The sequence below is a fragment of the Peromyscus leucopus genome, chromosome 8b (assembly GCF_004664715.2).
Source record: "Peromyscus leucopus breed LL Stock chromosome 8b, UCI_PerLeu_2.1, whole genome shotgun sequence".
In the NCBI taxonomy this organism is placed as follows: domain Eukaryota; kingdom Metazoa; phylum Chordata; class Mammalia; order Rodentia; family Cricetidae; genus Peromyscus; species Peromyscus leucopus.
The window spans coordinates 4,580,367-4,600,807 of record NC_051086.1 but is presented as its reverse complement, the minus strand read 5'-3'; the positions used below and the strand labels follow the sequence as shown (position 1 = coordinate 4,600,807).

The 20,441-nt window shown below is 43.0% G+C and overlaps 1 protein-coding gene across 5 annotated transcripts in view; it reads right to left on the bottom strand.

Annotated features, from left to right (window-relative positions):
* Positions 1 to 2,547: 2,547 nt before the first annotated feature.
* Kcnip1 (potassium voltage-gated channel interacting protein 1) overlaps positions 2,548 to 20,441 on the bottom strand; it is a 379,007-nt gene continuing 361,113 nt past the window's right edge. For 4 of the 5 annotated variants that reach the window (XM_028894888.2, XM_028894887.2, XM_028894890.2 and 1 more), the window contains 6 exons: positions 19,454 to 19,523; positions 17,943 to 18,013; positions 17,102 to 17,209; positions 7,507 to 7,611; positions 6,128 to 6,190; positions 2,548 to 3,414 (listed from right to left, as the gene is read on the bottom strand). In XM_028894888.2, coding sequence (XP_028750721.1) covers positions 3,367 to 3,414; positions 6,128 to 6,190; positions 7,507 to 7,611; positions 17,102 to 17,209; positions 17,943 to 18,013; positions 19,454 to 19,523 — 465 coding nt within the window. In that variant the 3' untranslated portion in view covers positions 2,548 to 3,366. The remainder of the gene's footprint in view (positions 3,415 to 6,127; positions 6,191 to 7,506; positions 7,612 to 17,101; positions 17,210 to 17,942; positions 18,014 to 19,453; positions 19,524 to 20,441) is intronic. The other variant, XM_037201632.1, reaches the window with a different exon arrangement.

The following is a 20,441-nucleotide window of genomic DNA, read 5'->3' as shown; positions in this document are numbered from 1 at the left end:
TTCTCTGCTCCCTAGGAGATTATGATATAGTATGAAATGCTCACTACACCAGCATCTAATGCAAGCATCTTTGAAGGTCAAATTATCTAGCTTCATGCCCAGCTTGATTTGGTGGTTTATGATGTCATTAGGGGCTCAATTTCTTTTATTACTATACTTCTACCTTGCCTTGTATGATTGGTATTAGCTTCATTAGCCCTTTGGTTGGCAGAAAAATATTTGAAATTCCCAAATAGTTACCAGCACATCCTAGGTCATGTTCTTTCCTTTTCATACCCAGAAGAGAGAATATCCTTGTCCTGTTATTCCCAGCACAAATTTTGAGATTCATACCGTTTGAGCTAACCTAGGTCTCATTCCACCATGACTCAGTTGTTATGGCCATGAGTGACTCAGGTCATAAGTTCCACTCTAGCAATAGATATGGTCAGTTTCTCACCTTAGTAGAGTATGCACACTACTTTCTGGGTAGTGTCTAGATATGCTGACGTCCAGGTCTCATCTTCAGAGATTATTCTTTGACATTGGGTGGGGCACAGGCATTGGTAGTTTTTATAAGCTACCCAGGTGGCTCTGAGGTGCAGCTAGGGTGCAGAACCACTGGCCCAGACTTCACACAGCTCAGTGACTCAGCGTGGACCACATAAGAAGGGTCATGAGTATAGATGCTTAGCTTGGGTCCAGGAGGATGCCTGATTGGGGACAAGTCACACGTCTAACAGTCTTATAGGGTCGTGTGACTGCACTTAAGACACTCAAATAGAGGAACAAAGCTGTGGACCAAACAGTGCCCATCTGTAAAGGAGATAGCCAGTGGCCACTGTTGCTAGAGTTTTCCTGCCTTGCCCACAGTCAGGACAAATCTTTGTCACCCGCCAGTCCCACAGCTGCTCAGACCCAACCAAGTAAACACAGAGACTTATATTGCTTACAAACTGTATGGCTGTGGCAGGCTTCTTGCTAACTGTTCTTATAGCTTAAATTAATCCATTTCCACAAATCTATACCTTGCCACGTGGCTCGTGGCTTACTGGCATATTTTCATGCTGCTTGTCAGGGTGGTGGCTGGCAGTGACTCCTTCTGCCTTCCTATTCTTTCTTTTCTCCTCTCTGTTAGTCCCGCCTATACTTCCTGTCTAGCCACGGGCCAATCAGTGTTTTGTTTACTAACCAATCAGAGCAACACATTTGCTATACAGACCATCCCTCAGCACAGCCAAGTGCAGACCATCTCAGACACCTGCACTCAGGCCCGTGGTCCTAATCATTCTCTATGTGGACCTGCTGGGTAAAGCCACGAGGAACCCGAGAATGGCTCCCGCAGGACATACAGAACATCCCACAGCAGGCCACCACACTCATGCGTACAGGTGCTGTGGTGGCCTGTCCCTGCGGTAGGTCCACAGCTGCTCAATGTACCCTGTCTGACAGCTTCCTCGTTTGATAAGTGACTCTGAAGAGTATCTATGTGTCATGGTTTTGTCAATTTGACACAAACCTAGACATACTTGGGCAAAGGAAATCTCTGTTGAAGAACTGCCTCCACTTGATTGGCCTATGGCATGCCCCTGGGGACATTTTCTTGATCGCTGATTGATGTGGGAGGGGCTAGCCCATTGCGGATGAGACCATCCTTAGACAAGCGGGCCTGGACTGTTGAAGAGAGGCAGCTGAGCCTGAGCTCCTCAGTGAGCTAGCAAACGAACCAGTAAGCAACACTCCTTCATGGTGTCTGCTTGGGCATCTCCCGATGATAGACTGTGAAGTGTAAACAGTACTTTTCTTCCCAGGTTGCTTTTGGTCATGGTGTTTCTCACTGTAACAGAGAATAAACTTTGACACTATATCTCCCTTAGCTGATTACAAATGACTGAGATTTCTGGGAAATGCTCCCAGTTTCTTGGATCAAGAGGAATCCTCTCACAGACTGGGAGTGCCGTATGAGGAAGGTCCCCTTACCTCTCTGAGCTTCGGGGTCCTCAAAAATAAAACCAAGAATTTACTTCTGGAATGTTGTACCATGAGCATGAAATAAGAGAATGCCTATAATACTTGCAATGCAGCCCTTGACAGATAATAATGCTTCATTAAATTTTTTCAAGGATGTTCTTGTTAGAAAATTTTTAGTGTGATATCACTGGGAAAACTAAGATACATGATGCTGAACCCAAGTAATCATTTTATGGTTATAAGATGAAACCCCTGATCAGTCTTTGGACTCCACACCATCAGCAGAGAGACCTGGTCCTTCTTTTCAGCTCTGTATCCTCATCTGCACCACACAGGGCTCTGGGCTCTCCATCCTGGAGTCTTGGGAGGGGCAATCTTGTTAGAACAGGAGGTGTTCTGAAAGGCTTTGTCTTCAAGTTGCAGTTGTGTATGATCACAGTATCTGCATTTGAATGGAATGCTACTGAGGATGGTCTTAGGGTGCTGGTACTGTGGCCCCAAGAGACTATTAGCACCCCAAGACTGAATGGATGGACTAATTATCCATCCCTTGTCAGAACTTACCTCTCCTGAGCAATGGAGTCATGGAAGAAAAGATTGAGAGTGTACGAAATAGTTCTGTTTATTGATTAGAACAGGGTATAAAAGTACAGCATTTCGCAGGCATTCTGGACTTTCTGGGAGGGACATGCAGTGCCGGGCTTGAGCAGGGGATGGAGAGGAGGGAGAGACCACTGGGCAGCGGTCCTCCTCCTGGACATGTGAAGAGACTTGCTCTATGAGCACAGATGCTAGTGTGGGAGAATTATTAGTTCCTACCTCTGGAAACAAAAGACATGGGCAGTTTGGGTCATCTGACGACACCATGCTTATTAATTCGGTCCTATTCTACATGTGTTAGGTGCTGCCTCTCCCAATCTTACTGCAATAAACTCTAATTGTTCTGTAGAACACTCTTTCTTCCCCCAGAGGAAGAGAAACAGGCACATTGGCATGGGAGGCCATCAGAGGATGGTGGACATTTGGCTCAGGTCCTCTGGCTTCCAGATTCATTGGGGTCTGCCTGCCTTGGAGGCAGTGAGTTGGGGACATGTAAGCATAAAATTGTGCACTACTGTTTAAGCTCAAGCAGAGGGGCCTTCCACAGGGCAGCAGCATGAAGAGATGGGCATGCTTCCGAAACAAACTCAGGTTTCATCTCGTCTCTCTCAAGAGGAGTGAGGAGAAAAGAGTTGGCAATCAGAGACTGAGCCACACGATTCCAGGTTTTGTAGAAAGTCTTCAGCAGAGAAGTCTTCCAAAGTGTAAAAGGTATATCTGTCCCAAGAGTTGGTGTGTAAAGTCAGAACGAGGGCAGATCGGGGCATCGAGGTGTTTGTTCAGTGTCTCTGAGGGCAGGATGGCGAGAGTCCTTAATCACATGACGTTTTGGAACAGCTGTAGAGATCTCATGATGTTGTCATCCTGGGAAGAGAGCGGTGGGAGAGAAGATGGTTAGAGCTGTCGGAGGCTCCTGCTTGGGAGCTCAGGACTCGAGCAAATCTCAAGAGTGGGCTCCCGTGCTAAGGGAAATCCGCGGCAGCCTCACAAACAAGGCACAAGAGGCGAAGATCTAGCTCACACTTCGGCATTCAGGAGAGAAAAATGATCCAGTGGATCAATGTGGGTTTTTTTTTTTTTAAGATGCTCTGTCAATGTGGTGTATGAAATGATTTTCCACATCTGTGGAGGTGATCACAGCTTTTCCTGTTTATTCCATTATCGTGATTAATTATATTGACTAATTCTTGAATGTTAAACCAACCTTGCAACTTCTCATCTTAGGGATATGATAGCCTCATCAATCACATTGAGGCGGTCCTCTTTTATTCCCTATTCCTTGAGATTAGTATCCTTTCTTCCTTAAATGTTTGCAAGAATGCACCATATAAGCTATTTAAGCCTGTTATTTTCCCTGGGGTAAAGTTTTAAATTACAGATTCAATGTCTTTGAGACAGGGTTATTTACATTTTTGTTTTCTTTTTGTTAAGTTTTGATAAGCTGTGCTTTGTAAGGAATTCATACATCTTATGCAAATTGTTGAATTTATTGAAGAATAAATAATTATCTTTTAAATCAGTAAAACTGATAGTAGATGTTATTATTTTTTACTTCTGATATCAGCAATTTGAGGATTTAAAAATATTCCTCCTTTTACTCAGTCTTGGTAAGCAATTTTCAGTTTGTTTTGTTTTGTTTTTGAGACAAGGTTTCTCTGTGTAGCATGGCTGTCCTGGAGCTCACTCTGTAGACCAGGCTGTCCTTGAACTCACAGAGATCTGCCCGCCCTGCCTCCCGAGTGCTGGGATTAAAGGTGTGCACTACCATGCCCAGCTTTCTAAGGTATAAATATTGAAGGTATGAAGTTTTAAATCTTTGCATACTAAGTACTACACTTCTATATTCTGAGTTAAAATATAGTGAAAATACAAAATATTAAACTTTGTGAGATGTCAAGTAATACTTAGCTAACGTAGTATTCAAAGAAATTGACTGTGTATGTGTGTGAGTGTGTGCGTGTGTCACGGAGTTTAAGGCTGAGAAAGCAGACTTGTGATAGAGAAAAATCAAGAGTGACAATGTTGGTTGTGAGGATCCGAGTATTTGTAAGTTGCTGTGGGTTCTGGAGTCAGGCAGCTTGTATTCAAGCCCGGCAGCTCTTACTTCCTGCCTGTGGTACTTACTTAACTGTCTGTGTCTTAGTTCCCCTGGGTGTAAATCGGGCTTGAGTATAATATCCACTTATTGTGAGGTGGTGAAAAACATGAATTATATAAAGAATGACTGTGGAAGGTGCTTGTGTGAGGAACAAGGTTTGAACACTTCTTTCACCTGGAAAGCAAAGTAAAGAAAGAGCACTTCTCAGGCATGGTGTTTGCCATCGGCAGGACAGAGTTTAAAACCCATCTCTGTCACTTGTAGCATTAGCCACACCTCTTCACCTTGTAGTGCCCCAGTTTTCTCTTCTTGAAATGGGTATGACAGACATAGATGCTTAGCCAGTTCATAATGATCGAATATTAAAATATTTCTAACTCTATAGGTGAAGCGGCTGACCCGATTCTATTCTCCACCTCAGCATCCTTTCTTCTGGCTACCTAGTTCCTTGGGATCCCCACACAACTAACTGGTAAACACCAAGCTCAATGGGGACATTCTAGGACGATGGTCAAGGTCAGTTAAAAGAGGTCAGTGTTGAGCTGGGAGGTGGTGGTGCTTGTCTTTAATCCCAGCACTCTGTGAGTTTGAGACCAGCCTGATCTCCAGAGTGAGTTCCAGGACAGCCAGCACTGTTACACAGAGAAACCCCGTCTCAAAAAACAAACAAAAGAAAAGGTCAGTGTTGAACCAGTCCTAATTGCTAACTATCTGGAACACTGTCATATGGGACATCTGCCTGGAGGGTTTTCATGTGGCTGAAGCTTGATTAGCACTCTTTGTGTTAGGGCAAGCTTAGGCTGTGCTTTTGTGAAATGAGGTAGACTATAAACTTTTTAAGTAGATGAAGCAGCTGTTTCCGGGTCAGTGCCCAGCAGCGGCATTGGTGTCAAGTTATTCCTGAGACTTAAGCAAAGCACAGCCCAAGGAACAGTGCCTCAGTGTTTCCTAAAGAGTGTGCACAAGGTCAGCCTGGCCTCAGACCTGTGCAGGCCCCACCCGTATTTTAACAAAAGCTTCAAGGAGTCTCTTCTTTACATTCACGCTAGCAGCCTTGGAACTGAGTGTTTGAATTATGATGGCAGTTTCTAGACCCTTCCAGAGCATCTGGGACTGTAGTTTGCAAGTACACTTTTGGAAGAACTTCAGGCAATTCTGTCCGCTGGATGAGAATCTTGCTGAAGGTCTTCCAACTGTCCTCTCTGTCTGAGGAACAGGCACAGAGGCAGTGGAAAGGAGAGAGCTACCTATTTGGCACATCTCATTCCATGAAGACCTTCTGGGCCTTCACATCTCCCAGACCTATGCTTCGTCCATCTGCTCAGGCCTGTGCTGAGCAGGCCAGGCTGGGGGTGTGGAGATGTTGGGCTTCTGAGTCCAGGGACTGCAGGTGTGTGAAGATTTCAGATCCTTCCTCTACAGTCTCCACATCCCAGATTCCCTATCCCAGAGCAATTGTGTTCCAAGATCTGTTCTTACCTCCTGACAGGATTCAAGAAATTCATCTAAAGTTACAATGCCATCTTTATTTTTATCCATTTTCTGAAAGACACAAGAGAGAGGTCTCTAAAGAACCTGGAATTTCACATTTCAGACTTTTCTCTCTGTTAACTCCAGAATTAGGATGGTCTTTTGCTAACTAGTTGGTTCTTGATTATAGTATTATGGTCCTCATGAGCTTCCTTACATCAAAAGATGGGTCCCAACACTTACCTCATTGCTACATTGTTATTATTCTGACATCTCAATATGTAGTAGTCTGTTTCTGTTATTACAACCAAATAACTGAGGCTGGGTACTGTATTAAGTAAAAAGGCTTCTTTTTCTTACCGTTCTAGAGGTTTAAGAGCATGACACCAGTTTCTGTCTGGTGAGAGCCCCATGAAGGATGCCATCATTTTATTGGGCACATGTGGAAGAGGTCACACAACAAAACACGAAGCCAGAGAATGAGGAGGGGCCCGACTTGCTCATTCAACTCAGGCTTGTGGCAACTACAGCAATCTCTGAGGCAATGCTCCCAAGGACCCAGTCCCCTTCCCTCAGGCCCCACCCATTAAGGATTCCATGACCTTAAACACTGCCATGCTGAGGACTAGGCTTCCATGAACCTTGGTCATACACCCAAGCCGTAACACATGTGTCCCACACACTTTTCATTGGTCTCTCTATCTGGCAGAAAGAACACTGGGCACAGAAGGTTCTGGTCCCTCTCTGCAGATTTTTCTGGGCAAACTTTCAAGATATCGGAGAGATCTCTTTTCCTAGCTGCAAAGTGGGAGGCTTAGGTTAGAGTGAGCTTTTTTTAATTTAAGATTTATTTATTTTATTTATGAGTGCTCTGCATGTGTGACTGTATACCAGAGGGCATCAGATCCCACTATAGATGGTTGTGAGCCACCACATGGTTGCTGGGAATCGAACTTAGGACCTCTGGAAGAGCAGCCAGTGTTCTTAACCGCTGAGCCATCTCTCCAGCCCCAATCTGATATTTTTTTAGTACTCTATATTGCAAGACTTTTTTTTAAATTAAGGATGCCACTTCTCCACCCAATCATCAGCAGTGTGCAACCATCCTTACTAGAGCAAGGCTGAACTCCTCCGCTTAAGGATCCTGCAGCCTGGCTTACCCTAGTGTCTTATTCCCCTTTGCAGCCCAGACAAATGTGCTCAGTAAATACACAGAGGTGATGAGTGACGTCTTCTCTACTCAGGTCCTGTGAGAATTTTTATGGAATCTACCATTTATAGTTCATGATAACATGCTGTATGCTGTCTTCTGTAACATACACTGGTCTGCCTCACAGGAGCATCTCCTGGTCCATCAGTATAAGCTTTTTGTGCAGGTGCATACATACCTGGAAGAAGACATCCACATGCTGCCTGGGAGTGTCTTCTTTGAGCACAGGATAGGTGTATTTCCCCATCATGTCATAGATGGCTTTGACTATGTCCATCATCTCCTGGAAGGGGACATGGAGGCACACCCTGTTGGTACCATGAGGTCAAACCTTCTTAAGGGACAGAATTTAGGATGTTTTAGGGTTCCCCTTGCCATCCAGAGTGACTAAGGGCACCGTTTTAAATAGATGAATAGGAGCTAGAGGTCAAGATGAAACTCCCTCCTCAGAGAAAGTGGGGAACTCCTCCCTGTCTTCAGATGTCTTGGGCGGTTACCTCTTCTTGCTTTGTCCTCAGGGAGGGACGGCATTGGATTCCCCATTCACAGACTGAGACAATGAAACATTATTCTGACTTAAAGGTAAATGAAGATTTAGACTAGCCTTTTAAACACTCTTGCAGGTTCTGTTGCTATTTTAAGTTAAGAAAAAAGTAGCCAACATAAGGATTGTTGACAGAACACTTGAGGTTTTCTCTAAACTTATAATTAATAATTTTAAACTTACAGAAAAGTTGTAAAACTAACAGAGGGCTCATGTATAACTTTTACCCAGTTTTCCTTAATATTAAAACTTGTAAAACCGGCTGGGCCGTGGTGGTGCACGCCTTTAATCCCAGCACTCGGGAAGCAGAGCCAGGAGGATCTCTGAGTTCGAGGTCAGCCTGGGCTACCAAGTGAGTTCCAGGAAAGGTGCAAAGCTACATAGAGAAACCCTGTCTCGAAAAACAAAAACAACAACAACAACAACAAAAAAAAAGCTTGTAAAACCGTAGAAAAAGAATCAAAACCAGGAAATTAACATTGCTACACTATTACTGGCTAAACCATAGAGTTTATCCATATCTCATCCATTTTCCCACTGATGCTTTTCTACTCAAGATTGCACTTTGCATTGAGCTGTGTGTTCTTCATGTTTCCAGGACCTTGGCACGTATGATGGGGGTGCTGGCCAGCTGTTTTGTTGTTGGTCCCTCAGCTTGGGTGTGACTCTGTAGAAGTGATGGATGTTTTATGATGTCAGTACACCACCAGGGAGGTACGTGGTGTGGCTATGTCTTGTGATGGGCGATTACTTGATTAAAGAGTTGTCTGTCAACTCTCTGATTTTAGTGTCTATCAGCACACCTTGACAGCAAAAGTGATCACTATGGTATTTGTTTGATGACAATTCTGTATTACCTTTAAAAAGTTAATGTTTTAGATCAGAGATTAAAAAGTCCTCTATGGTTCTGTTGCTGTTTTATACTAGGACAAGGCTGCCAACAGCCAACATCCACGGGGCACTTGAGGCTTTTTTTAAGTAGGTTATCAATAGTTGTAGACGTACTGCCTATCTCCTATTATTTATGTATTTAGTTCTTTGGACTTGTGGACATCTGTTATATGTTGTTGGTGACAATCCAATATTATCATGTTTTATTTTGTTGATTAACTTGCCCTAATTTTGGCTTATTAAAACTCCTCTAGGCCTGTAGCTGTTTGATCTACCCCAACCAGGATTCAGGTTCATTTTCTATTTTTCCTTTCCCAGTCCCAAGACAAATAGCTCTCTCGGGAGACTGGCTCCCCCCTCCCCACCCCCTGCTGCTTTATTTTTTTATTTTTTTGAGAAAGGTGTTTAGAAAGAATGATCTGGGTGCCATCGGGGTCGCTTCTCCAGGACTCCCTCAACATACAGAACTAGGAAATGGGTTTGTATCCACATATCCATTTTAAGGTACACACTTTACTAGCCTCTCACACCTGTGTGGTCATTAAGCTTTTCTGCTTGAGAACTTTTATCAAAGAAGGGACAGAAAGACCAGTTTTGATTGTTTGGGATTCTCATTGCCTGCAAGTATAAGAATGTTCCAGAATGATTGCCAGGAAGATGTCTCACACTGTGTCCACCTCACCATTATTTTTGGCATCTAGAGATGTCTGATAGACATCAGTGGTAATAAGGGAGCCGTTAGTAAGTTTATTCAGCAGTATGATGGGAAAATGTATTGACCAAGGTTGAAGATCAGGTGGCGTAAATCCCATCTGAGTCTCCTTTCTTTAGATGTTGTATAAAGTAGCATTTGAATATCTTAGAGTATCATACAAGTAAGTATGTACATAAGAACTTAGGTGTCTACAAAATTGCTGTAATACTACACTAGTACTTTATAAAGTGATTTTTTTGAAACAAGACATTACTTACAGTTAATCTTTTGTGATTTTATGGTTACCTGCTATCCAATGAGGGCTTAAAATCTGGGCCTGGAAAGATGGTTCAGTGGTTAAGAGTTTGTACTGCTCTCACAAAGGACCTGAGTTCTGTTCCCAGCACCCATGTTGGGTGACTCACAACTGCCTGTAACTCCAGCTCCCGGGGATCTGGCTCCCTCTTCTGGCCTCTGAGGGTACTGCATAAACCCACCCTTCCATACATTTTACATGATTAAAATAAAAATCTTTGCATATATAGTTTGGTCTCCTTGTGGGACTCCTAACAGTGGGGGCAGGGGCTGTCTCTGATTCTGTTACCTGATTTTGGGACCTTTTTCTTCTACTGTGTTGACTCATCCAGCCTTAATAGGAGAGGAGGTGCCCAGTCTTATTGCAACTTGATATGCCACAGCTGGCTGATATACAGGGGAGAGCCTGCCCTTTTCTGAAGAGAAAAGAACAGGCATGGTGGGGGTGGGGAGATGAAAGGTTGCAGGGAGGAACTGGGGTAGGAGGTCAGGGAAACTGCAATGGGACTGGAAAAATTAATAAATTAATTAATAAAAAATTAAATCTTCAGAATCTAGACCCTTTGCAATATGGTAGAAATTCCATTATTGTTTTACTAGGGTTGGTTTCTTCATGAGTTTTAACCCCCACATCGACTAGTTCTTACTGAATTTTCACAAACTCTTTGTTCATTGTGTTTATTTTTAATCTGACTGTGAGAGTTCTTTATCTACTTTGGGGGATGCATACATTTATGTATAGGGCATTTTAAAGTGTGCACCCTATGCTAGGTGTGATCTGAGGAGAGGCTAGTGAAACAGATGTGAGACCTTGGTTAGCTAGTGCCTGGTAAGAAGCACCGTCGCTTTCTACAAGTTACAGATGTTTCAACAGCTGTGACACCCGCTGTCCAATTTTGCTGATGGCATTTTTTGAGGTGAAGAATATAAAAATATTCAGAGTGACATCATCAATACTTTGTGTCTTAATTTTAGGCTTTCCCCATTCTAAGTTTAGATGAGACACCTATTTCCTTTTGGGGAGAGACAAAGTGATCCCATCTTACAGCTACAGTCAGTCCCTCATGAAGGGGGAACAAGGGCAGGAACTCAAGGCAGGAGCCTGGAGGCAGAAACGGAAGCAGAGGATGTGGATGAGGCTGCTTCCTGCCTCTCTAGCCACATGCCTAGTTCTTTTGTAGTTAGAAGTCACTTGTGTATCTATGACTGACTTACGTGTGTGACATAAGTCATTCCTTTACTGCTGAAACACCACAGCCGGCCAGTTCCCCTGGAGTCATCCATTTCATTATTTGCATCTGTTTATTCTGGTCCCAGGCTCTTTCTATTGGGACCTGAATTACCATTGGCTCCCAACTTCTTCCTCTGTTCCCCAGTCTACCTGCTCCCCTCATCTCCTCACATAGTATCCCATAATGTGTCATAGTTCTGTTTCCACTTTTTGAAAATGATCTTTCCTCTTTTCACTTGGTGACTTTCCCAATGTGGCAGTTCCCCTCCCCCCAAACAATAATTTTATTTTGGTTAGAGACAAATTTTAAATTAGAGACAAATAGCTATTTTTACAATGTTTCTGTCTTCACAATGGACTTCCCTTCAGAAAACAGAGGGTGTCACCATTTAGTCGTTTTTTTCCCTCCATTTTCTCAGAAACCCTTTTCTTCATCTAAATCATAGGTGTTTTTGAAATGATCATGCACATTACATTTTACTGTTACATAATTGGAATATCTTAGTTTCAACTTTCTAAATAGTCATAACTGAGACATGGGCCACCCAGTTTATTTCGGCATATGTTAGTCACTGGACATGATCTTAGTTCTGTTTAAGTAGTTTCTCTTGTCTTTTTTTTTGTCCTAAGCATAAAGTCATGTCATTGCTGAGCATGGAGGCTCACACTTGCTGTGGATATCGTTCTGTATAAATAAAACACTGATTGGCTAGTGGCCAGGCAGGAAGTATAGCCAGGACAAGGAGAGAGGAGAATTCTGGGAAGTGGAAGGCTGAGCCAGGGAGACACTGCCAGCTGCTGCCAGGATAAGTAGCATGTGAAGATGCTGGTAAGCCACGAGCCATGTGGAAAGGTATAGATTTAGAGAAATGGGTTAAGACATAAGAACAGTTAGCAAGAAGCCTAACACGGCCATACAGTTTGTAAATAATATAAGCGTCTGTGTGTTTATTTTATAAGTGGGCTGTTGGACTGCTGGGGATTGGCGGGACCGGGAGAGAAAACTTCAGCTACACACACTTGTAATCCCAGTACTAAGGAGACTGAGACAGAAAGGTCACCATGCATTCAAGGCCTACACAGTGTGTTCCATTCAGCTTGAGCTACAGCATGAGACCTTGTTGTAAACAAATAAATAAGTAGAAGAAAATCATGTCATGGCTGCCCTAGCTTTCCAGATGTGTGCTTCTGACCCACTGTACTTGAAGAGCATTCAGAAGTATGAACAGATGGTGTGGGTCAACAGCAAGCACTCTGGTCTTCGTTTCTGCTGTAGCTGAGGATATCTGAGATGTCACCATGAAGTGGAGAGCTGTGCAGAAGGCTAGAGCACATTCTATTATGCTCATGATGTATTTTATTCCCATTTTATTAGGAGTTTAAAAAATGATCAAGGATATAGGGTAAGCTTGATGGAATATGATTTTAGAATCACATGGTTTAGTCTTTTGATGTACTGATGTGCTGAATTATTTAATAGATATGCTCTACTATTGAATTACTTCTGCAATAAACCTGTTTCTGGTCATGCACGCTCCTTTAACTAGAGTTCTAGGATTAATTTCCTGGCACTTTGTTTAGAATTTGTGGTGTGTATTTTAAGTGAGATTGGAGTCTTGTTTTCCTTTCTATGCTTTGCCAAAGTTTTTAATTTTTTTCATTCAACACGTTTTGAGCACTTCCTGTTGTCTAGACACCCCTATCTTAAAGTGAGATCTCCTTTTAAAAGTAGGGTTTGTGGCTGGGCGGTGGTGGCACACACCTTTAATCCCAGCACTCGGGAGGCAGAGGCAGGCAGATCTCTGTGAGTTCAAGGCCAGCCTGGTCTACAGAGCAAGTTCTAGTAAAGGCTCAAAGCTACACAGAGACAGAGAAACCCTGTCTCGAAAAACCAAAAAAAAAAAAAAAAAAGAGTAGGGTTTATGGGAGCATAATTTGATTACAGCAGACTCACTCATTTCAAGTGTCCCACTTGATAAACTTTGGTAAATGTACACAGCTGTGCTACCTCCACACTCAACACCTGCATTATCTTTTTATCACCTCAAGAAGTTTCTATACTGTCTGCCAACCCCCTGGCATCAAGTCATTGCTGATGAAACTTTGGTCATTAAAGGTATTTTCATTTTCTAGAATTTGATGCAAATGGAATGATACTGTAAGTCTGAGCCTGTCTATATTTAATGCATATAATGGCTACAGAATCCGTGCTCACTGTTGCACGTGACAGCGATTTCTTTCTTTTTCACTGCTGAGCACCTACTGAATAGATAGACAGCAATATGTCTATCTGCCATCCTGTGGAAAGACATTTGGGTTGCTGGCAGTTTGGGGGCTGTTGTGGATAAAGGTATTATGACAATCTCGATGTAGGTATTTATGGAGTTAAATATTTTCATTTTTTAGATAAATATGCAGGTGTGGGGTCTCTGGGTCACACAGTATTGGATGTTGATTTTTTTTAAGATGCTCAAGTGTTTCCCAGGCGGCAACGTTTGCACTCTTTCTCACTAGTAGTGAATAAGTGTTTCTACCATCCCTCATCTTTGCCTGCATTTGAGTTGTTGTTCTTTTTATTTGCAGTCTCTCTAATGCATGCATACTTATAGTTTATTATAGCTTAAAAAATCTGTATTTCAGCCAGGTGGTGGTGGTGCATGCCTTTAATCTCAGCACTTGGGAGGCAGAGGCAGGCGGATCTCTGTGAGTTCGAGGCCAGCCTGGTCTACAGAGAGAGTTCCAGGACAGGCTCGAAAGCTACACAAAGAAACCCTGTCTCAAAAAAACAAAAAAAAAATCTGTATTTCATTGAAGATTAGAGATATGGGGTCATTTTAGCTGGCTGTATTGTCCATTTACTAATATTTTCTGAAGTATCTGTTTAACTTTTAAAAATCTATTTAAAAATTTCATTGTATTACTATTATTGTATTTTAAACATTTATTTATTTAGTGTGTTGGGACATGCAAGTCATAGTGCAAGTGTAGGGGTCAGAGGTCAGAGGTCAGTGCTTTGCTTCTAGGATTGAACTCAGGTCATCAGGCTTGGCAGCATGTGCCTTTGCTCACTGAGTCATCTTGGTAGCCCCTCACTATCTATTGCTTGTGGGCTTGTTTACCTTCTTATAACAATATAAGTATTTCTTACCTATTTGCATCTCAGCCTTTTGTCATTTAATAATAATTTGCAAGACATCTCCCCAACTCTATGGCTTGCATTTCCCTTTTCTTAGTGGCATTTTCTGAGAATAGAAAATTTTAGCTTTGATGAAGAGAAACATCAAATTTTCTTTCTTGATCTCTTACCATGTGTCCTAAACTGTTCTTTCCTACTCCAAAGTAGTGAGGATGTTTTCTTCTATGCATTCTTTACTACAATGGCTTTTGATTTTATGTTTGTGTGTATATTCACCTCATGTTAATTTTTGCTTTCAGCATGAAGTAAAGACTAAGAACCATTTTTATTTTCAGATGGATGTGGAGTTGGCTCAGAATCATTTGTTCAAGATATTGTTGGATTCTCTTTGGCTTCAGTGGTATCTTTTCTGAAATGACAATAATGGACAAGTCTATTTAAAGGAGATGATCAAACCTAGGGTCTTACACTTGCTAGGCAAGTCTGTGCACCTGAGCCACAGTCTCGGGCTCCTTCTGGACATTCATCTTGATCTGGAAAGCTGTGTCTGTCACGACACCAAGTCTCCAGTCTATTCATTACTATCTTTTATGTTAATCTTGAAATAAGGTGGGTTCATTTGGGTTGTTTTGCTCCTTGTATTTCCATATACATTTTAGATCAATTTACCAGTTTCTTCAAAGTGTCTGCTGGGTGTTTCAGTTGTGACTACACTGAGTCTACAAGTTGATTTTTTGAGACTCTCCATTTTAGCATCTTGTGTAGTCCAACATGGTGCATCTGTTTACTTAGGCCTCAATTTTCAGCAATATTTTGTGTTTTTTTAATGTATAAATCTTACACCAATTTTGTTGAATTTATCAAAAATATTTGTGTATATGGGTACTATCGTAAGGGGAATTATTTCTTAACACAGTATATATTTCTTTTTAAAAAATAGAATTTCTATCTGGCTACCTTGATAAATACGTTCATGATTCTTTCTAGTAGCTTCCTGGAGTTTCCTTAGGATTTTCCATGAATTCAAGCTTATTACAGATAAAAATTTAGTTATTTTCCAGTCTAGATCACTTTGGTTTCTTCTCATTTTGTTTTTTTCTTGCCTCATTTCCTTCTTTAATTCTTGACCTTGAAAGTATACAGTATTCACTAGTGAGCAGATGTTAGCCAAAAGATTAAAAAAAAACAAAACAAACCAGTTATCAGCTATTAGGCTGAGAGAGAGAGAGATCTTCTAGTCTTTGTTAAAAACTTTACTGTGAATGAGTAGTAATTTTGTCAAGTGCTTTTTCTGTATTTAGTGAGTCAATATACTTTTTCTTTTTATTGTGTAAATATAGTGAATGACATGGATTTTTGAGTATTCAACCAATCTTGTATTACTAGAATAAACCCTACTTGGTTACATGATACTGTATTTTTTTAATGTATTCATGTGTTTAGTTTGCTAATGTTTACATAAAACTTGTTGCATTTGTAATCATGAGAACTAAGAACAGTTGTCTTCTCTGTAAGACATTATTTATTTCTAGTTTGAGAATAGCGTATAGTTAGATTAAAAAAAGAAGTTGGGATTTGTGTTAGAAGTAAAACTTGTTGCTAATGTTTACATAAAACTTGTTGCATTTGTAATCATGAGAACTAACAACAGTTGTCTTCTCTATAAGACATTATTTATTTTTAGTTTGAGAATAGCGTATAGTTAGATTAAAAAAAGAAGTTGGGAAGTTCCTTCTGCCTCAGTTTTGTAGGGTTTGTGTTAGAAGTAATCAGAAAACCATCTGAGGAGCTTAAACTTTTCCAGGATTATTCATGTGAATTTTATTCCTCTTAGTGATGGAAGCTATTCAGATTTTTCTGCTGACCTTGAACCACCTTTAGTACTAGTGTCTCTTAAAACCTCTGCTTTGTACCAGGAGCTCCCAGTAGGTAGAGCGGGCTGTCCACTCCAGTCTTCCACTGTCCGAGCCCGTCAGGCTTTTCTTCATACCCCAGCCTGCAGCCACCATCAAGCTTTTCTGTTTGGAGGGCACATGGGCCTCCACTTTCCCTGAGAACCCCTCTAATGGCTCTTACTTTAGCCTGGGGCACTTCTCCTGGCTTTTGGGGTGACTGGTCCTGGTATGGCAATACATTCTTAGACAGGCGCCTGCTGACTCTTGCTCAAACATCTACCCATCCTTCTCCATTTTGCTGCTGCTGTTCATCCCACTGCACCACCCCATGACAGTCCCTCGCTGTTTGATCCCTGGCACCCAGAACACTGAATGGGTTCTCAGACCTGTGTTGTGCCCACATGGCTGAATGAATAGGGAACTTGGCTCTTATGTACTCTGAGAGGAGAACCTTGCAGAGTTCAGGTAAGGGTTAGAGATGATCTCCATAGCTCTAGGCATCGTGTCTAGATACAGAAGCGCAGCAAGATGTTCCAGATGTTAATGTTAAGCCCCAACGGCACACCAGTTTACATCAGACTACAAACCATGAGCAGTTCCCTGGCTAAACACATGTACTGAGGCTCTAAGGGTCAAGAAGTGAAGATTCTGAAATCCTCTGGGATTTTTCTTTTCTTTTCCTTTCTTTCCTTTCCTTTCTCCCTCCCTCCCTCTCTTCTTTCCTTCTTTCTTTCTTTCTTTCTTTCTTTCTTTCTTTCTTTCTTTCTTTCTTTCTTTCTTTCTTTCTTTCTTTCTTTCTTTCTTCCTTCCTTCCTTCCTTCCTTCCTTCCTTCCTTCCTTCCTCCCTCCCTCCCTCCCTCCCTCCCTCTTTCTTTCTTTCTTTCTTTCTTTCTTTCTTTCTTTCTTTCTTTCTTTCTCTCTCTCTCTCTTCCATTTTTGAGACAGCTACCCACCCTCCCCAGTCTTTCCTTCTATGGTTTTGTCAGGTGGACCAGGCTTTGGATACTGAGATCTGATGGTTGTCACTTACTCCTTAAAGAACCCCCTGTTCTCTTCTGGGCACTCACCTCTTTGTTTATGTAGCCATCTTTATTGATGTCATACAAATTAAATGTCCACCTTAGTTTTTCATGGACTGTCCCTCTCAGTAAAATAGACAGAGCCGTCACAAAGTCCTAAGAAGTAGAAAAGGCAGAAGCAAAATTAACCTCTGAGCTACTGTGTAGGTGGAGAGAAGCCTGGCCTCCAGGTTGGACCATGGTGCTTTTACAAAATGGTGCCCTGCCCCCATATCATCCTGTCAGCTAGATGGAAATGGTCAATGCCAAAGAACGTCTGTCTTCCATTCCCTACACCCTCACCATTGTAGTTTCTGATGCCCATTGAGGAAGACTCAAGCTTTGTATGGTTGGAGACCCCTGGGCAGTTAATTCAGCTTCCCTGTTGATCCTAACCCATGGCTGCAATGGTTGCTTAATGTCTGAGGGACTGTACATTCCAGTGGATATGAGCCAGGCTGAGGAAGTATATACTGTCTGTGTTCAAAAGCCCCCTTGGCCATTTACTCTCTCTTTGGCATTTTCAAAAGCTACTTGGCCTCTGCCTTATTTTCTTCTTCTGTAAAATGATAATCCAAGCTTACTTTATAACACTATTATAGAAGTTAAACAAGTTAATAAATGCAAAATGCTAGATCCAGAGGCTACCACCCAGCATGCAGAGTGCAAGGGAGCTCTTAAGTTGTCTCTACAACCCTACTCCCCCATGTCTAGAGGGCAAGGAAGTCCCTTCTCTATCTTCAGGTGATGCTTGTTAAAGGAGTAGTTTCTTGACAATTAACCATTTCCTCCAGGATCCCCAGATTTGGAGGGAGAGACAATGTGGAACCAGGGGATACCCAGACTGTACCTCGAACTTCACAGAGCCTGTCTGGGTGGTGTCAAAGGCATTGAAGAGGTAATGGGCGTATGTGCTGGCATCTGCAAGGTAGAAGGAAAGGCAGGTGAGCAGAGGGGGCGGGGGCTGGTCCCACAGAGGGCAGAGATGGCATTGGAAAACAAGCAGGCACGGGACCAGAGAGAGGGAGGGATGGAGACCTGTTTGCTCAGCCCCTGGAGTTTAGGTTAGAAGCTAGTTCTAGCAAAAGGTAGGTCCTCAACTCGCTCTACCTCATCATCTTGAGAATGGTTCCCCTGCCTGTTTCTCTGTGTGACCTGTTTCTCTGGAGGTGATAACATGGTGACTGAAACGAAATGTCCTGAGCAAGTGGTCCTTGCCATGGTATGGGCATTCTCTTGCGAGGAGAGACCTGAGCTTGGATCAAAGATATCTCTGTAGATCTGTGCCTGTAGACATCTAATGGGGCATCTTTGAGAATCCATTCCACATCTCTGTAGAGAGAGATGGGGCAAGACCCAGCTCTTGAAACATGTGGAGAAATACATTAAACTGGAGCCTTCCCTGTCACATAGTGAAAACAGCATCTCTATGGCATTCATAAACTGGGAGTCTGGTGCTAGCATGACATGAAGCTTCTGCTCCCCAACACAGAGACCCACACCAGGAAGACACCTGTGTGAGGCCGAAAAGGCCTATGATAGATAGGGCCCAAGAAGGATGTGGTCACTTGAGTCTCTATTTTGCTAGAACCCAGAAGATGTGTTCTGTACCTGTCCAAGTGACACCTGTGGACAGGTGACATAAGAAGGTCACAAGAGGAAGGGTCCCCTGATATGTGGAGCTGCAGGTGGTAGGGATCCTGTGCTCTCGGTAACCTGGTTTTATAAATGAGTACAATGTCATGCTGCCCACAATTTATTTTGGTTCATTGATTTTTATGGTCTGCAGTATTTACTAATGTTGTTTACTTTTTTTTTTTTTTTTTTGGTTTTTCGAGACAGGGTTTCTCTGTGTAGCTTTGCACCTTTCCTGGGACTCACTTGGTAGCCCAGGCTGGCCTCGAACTCACAGAGATCCGCCTGCCTCTGCCTCCCGAGTGCTGGGATTAAAGGCGTGCGCCACCACCGCCCGGCTAATGTTGTTTACAAAATTTCAACCTGTTTAAGGAACCAAGATGGTGAAGCTTTTGTCCCATATATTTTCTGTTCCTGGTCTGCCACATACAAGCTGTGTGATCTTGAGTAAATTGCTTAACATCTCTGAAACTCAACCATTCCTTCTGGGAGCATGATACCTGCTTCCTAGAACTGCTATGAGACTTTCCAATACTGCCAACCCTTCCTTTCCTGGACTGGGTTCATATTTCCCCCCAAGAGAATTCTGTATTTTGTAGTAAGGAAAAATCTTGCCATAAATTCTAACCCCGAGGGAGACAGAGACAAAGGATAGGGGAGGTGGAGGAAGGGAAGGCTGATCATTGGAGAGGATGCTGGGAGGATTTTCCCCACAGATATACTCACCTCCGTGAGGAAAAAATTGAGCGTAGATCTGCTTGAATGTTTCTTCGTTGACCACACCGCTGGGGCACTCCTGGGTGAAGGGGAGAGCGAGTGAGTGGAGAGCGAGTGAGTGGAGAGCGAGTGAGTGGGGGAGGTCTGGGAGGCTGTACCAGGGGTAGAGACTGGGCAGGTTCCTCATGCCTTCTCCTGGGCAGAGACTGGACAAATACCTGTGCACTGGGTATCTCCAGGGAGGTCTTGGAGGTAACCCCGCCATGAAAAGCTACTTGGCAAGAGAGGGGAAGTCATCACAGGATAGGTACTGTGCTGGGAGAGTCTTTATGTTAGGAATAGGAAGGTCTAGGTTTGGATCCTGGTTAAGCCTGTTCTAAGCTTTGTGACTTTGTCCAAGGCAGCTTGTGATCTCGAACACACTTACCCATGGAACATGGCTAACAGTTTCCTCCCAACAGAGCTAGCAATATTAGGTGGTACTGAGACTATGGCAGATGCCCAAAAGTACTGTGGATTTTCTTCTTTCTATTCCCCTCTCAGCCAAGTGCCCAACTGGGCAACAACCTCCCAGGCCTCTGCTCCAACTCAGTGGGCCACTGTTAACATGGCCTCCTCAACATTGGAAGGAAGAAAGGCTAACGGTAGCACAGACACGTGACCAGCATAGAAAGCAGTCACATGACCAGCATAGTCAAGCCGTAGGGCAATTGACCAAACTCCACCTGCAGGCTGCGCCCAGAGGAAGGTGACCAGAGCACCTCTTCCGCTCTATTCCACTCACTGATTTGGGAACATGATTGTGCTCTGAGATGTAAGCTTTAAGCCCAAGCTCCTTTTCCAGACTGGCGAGCGAGAGCTCCCAAAGCAGCCCAGAAAGCAGGGGTGGACTCAAGTGTGTGTCAGCTTTGAACTTCCTTCCTCCCATGCTCCTTTGCGAAGAACTTGGCTTTCTGTGAGGCTCGCAGAAGGAGAAGTTTCCAACAGGAGGAGAGGA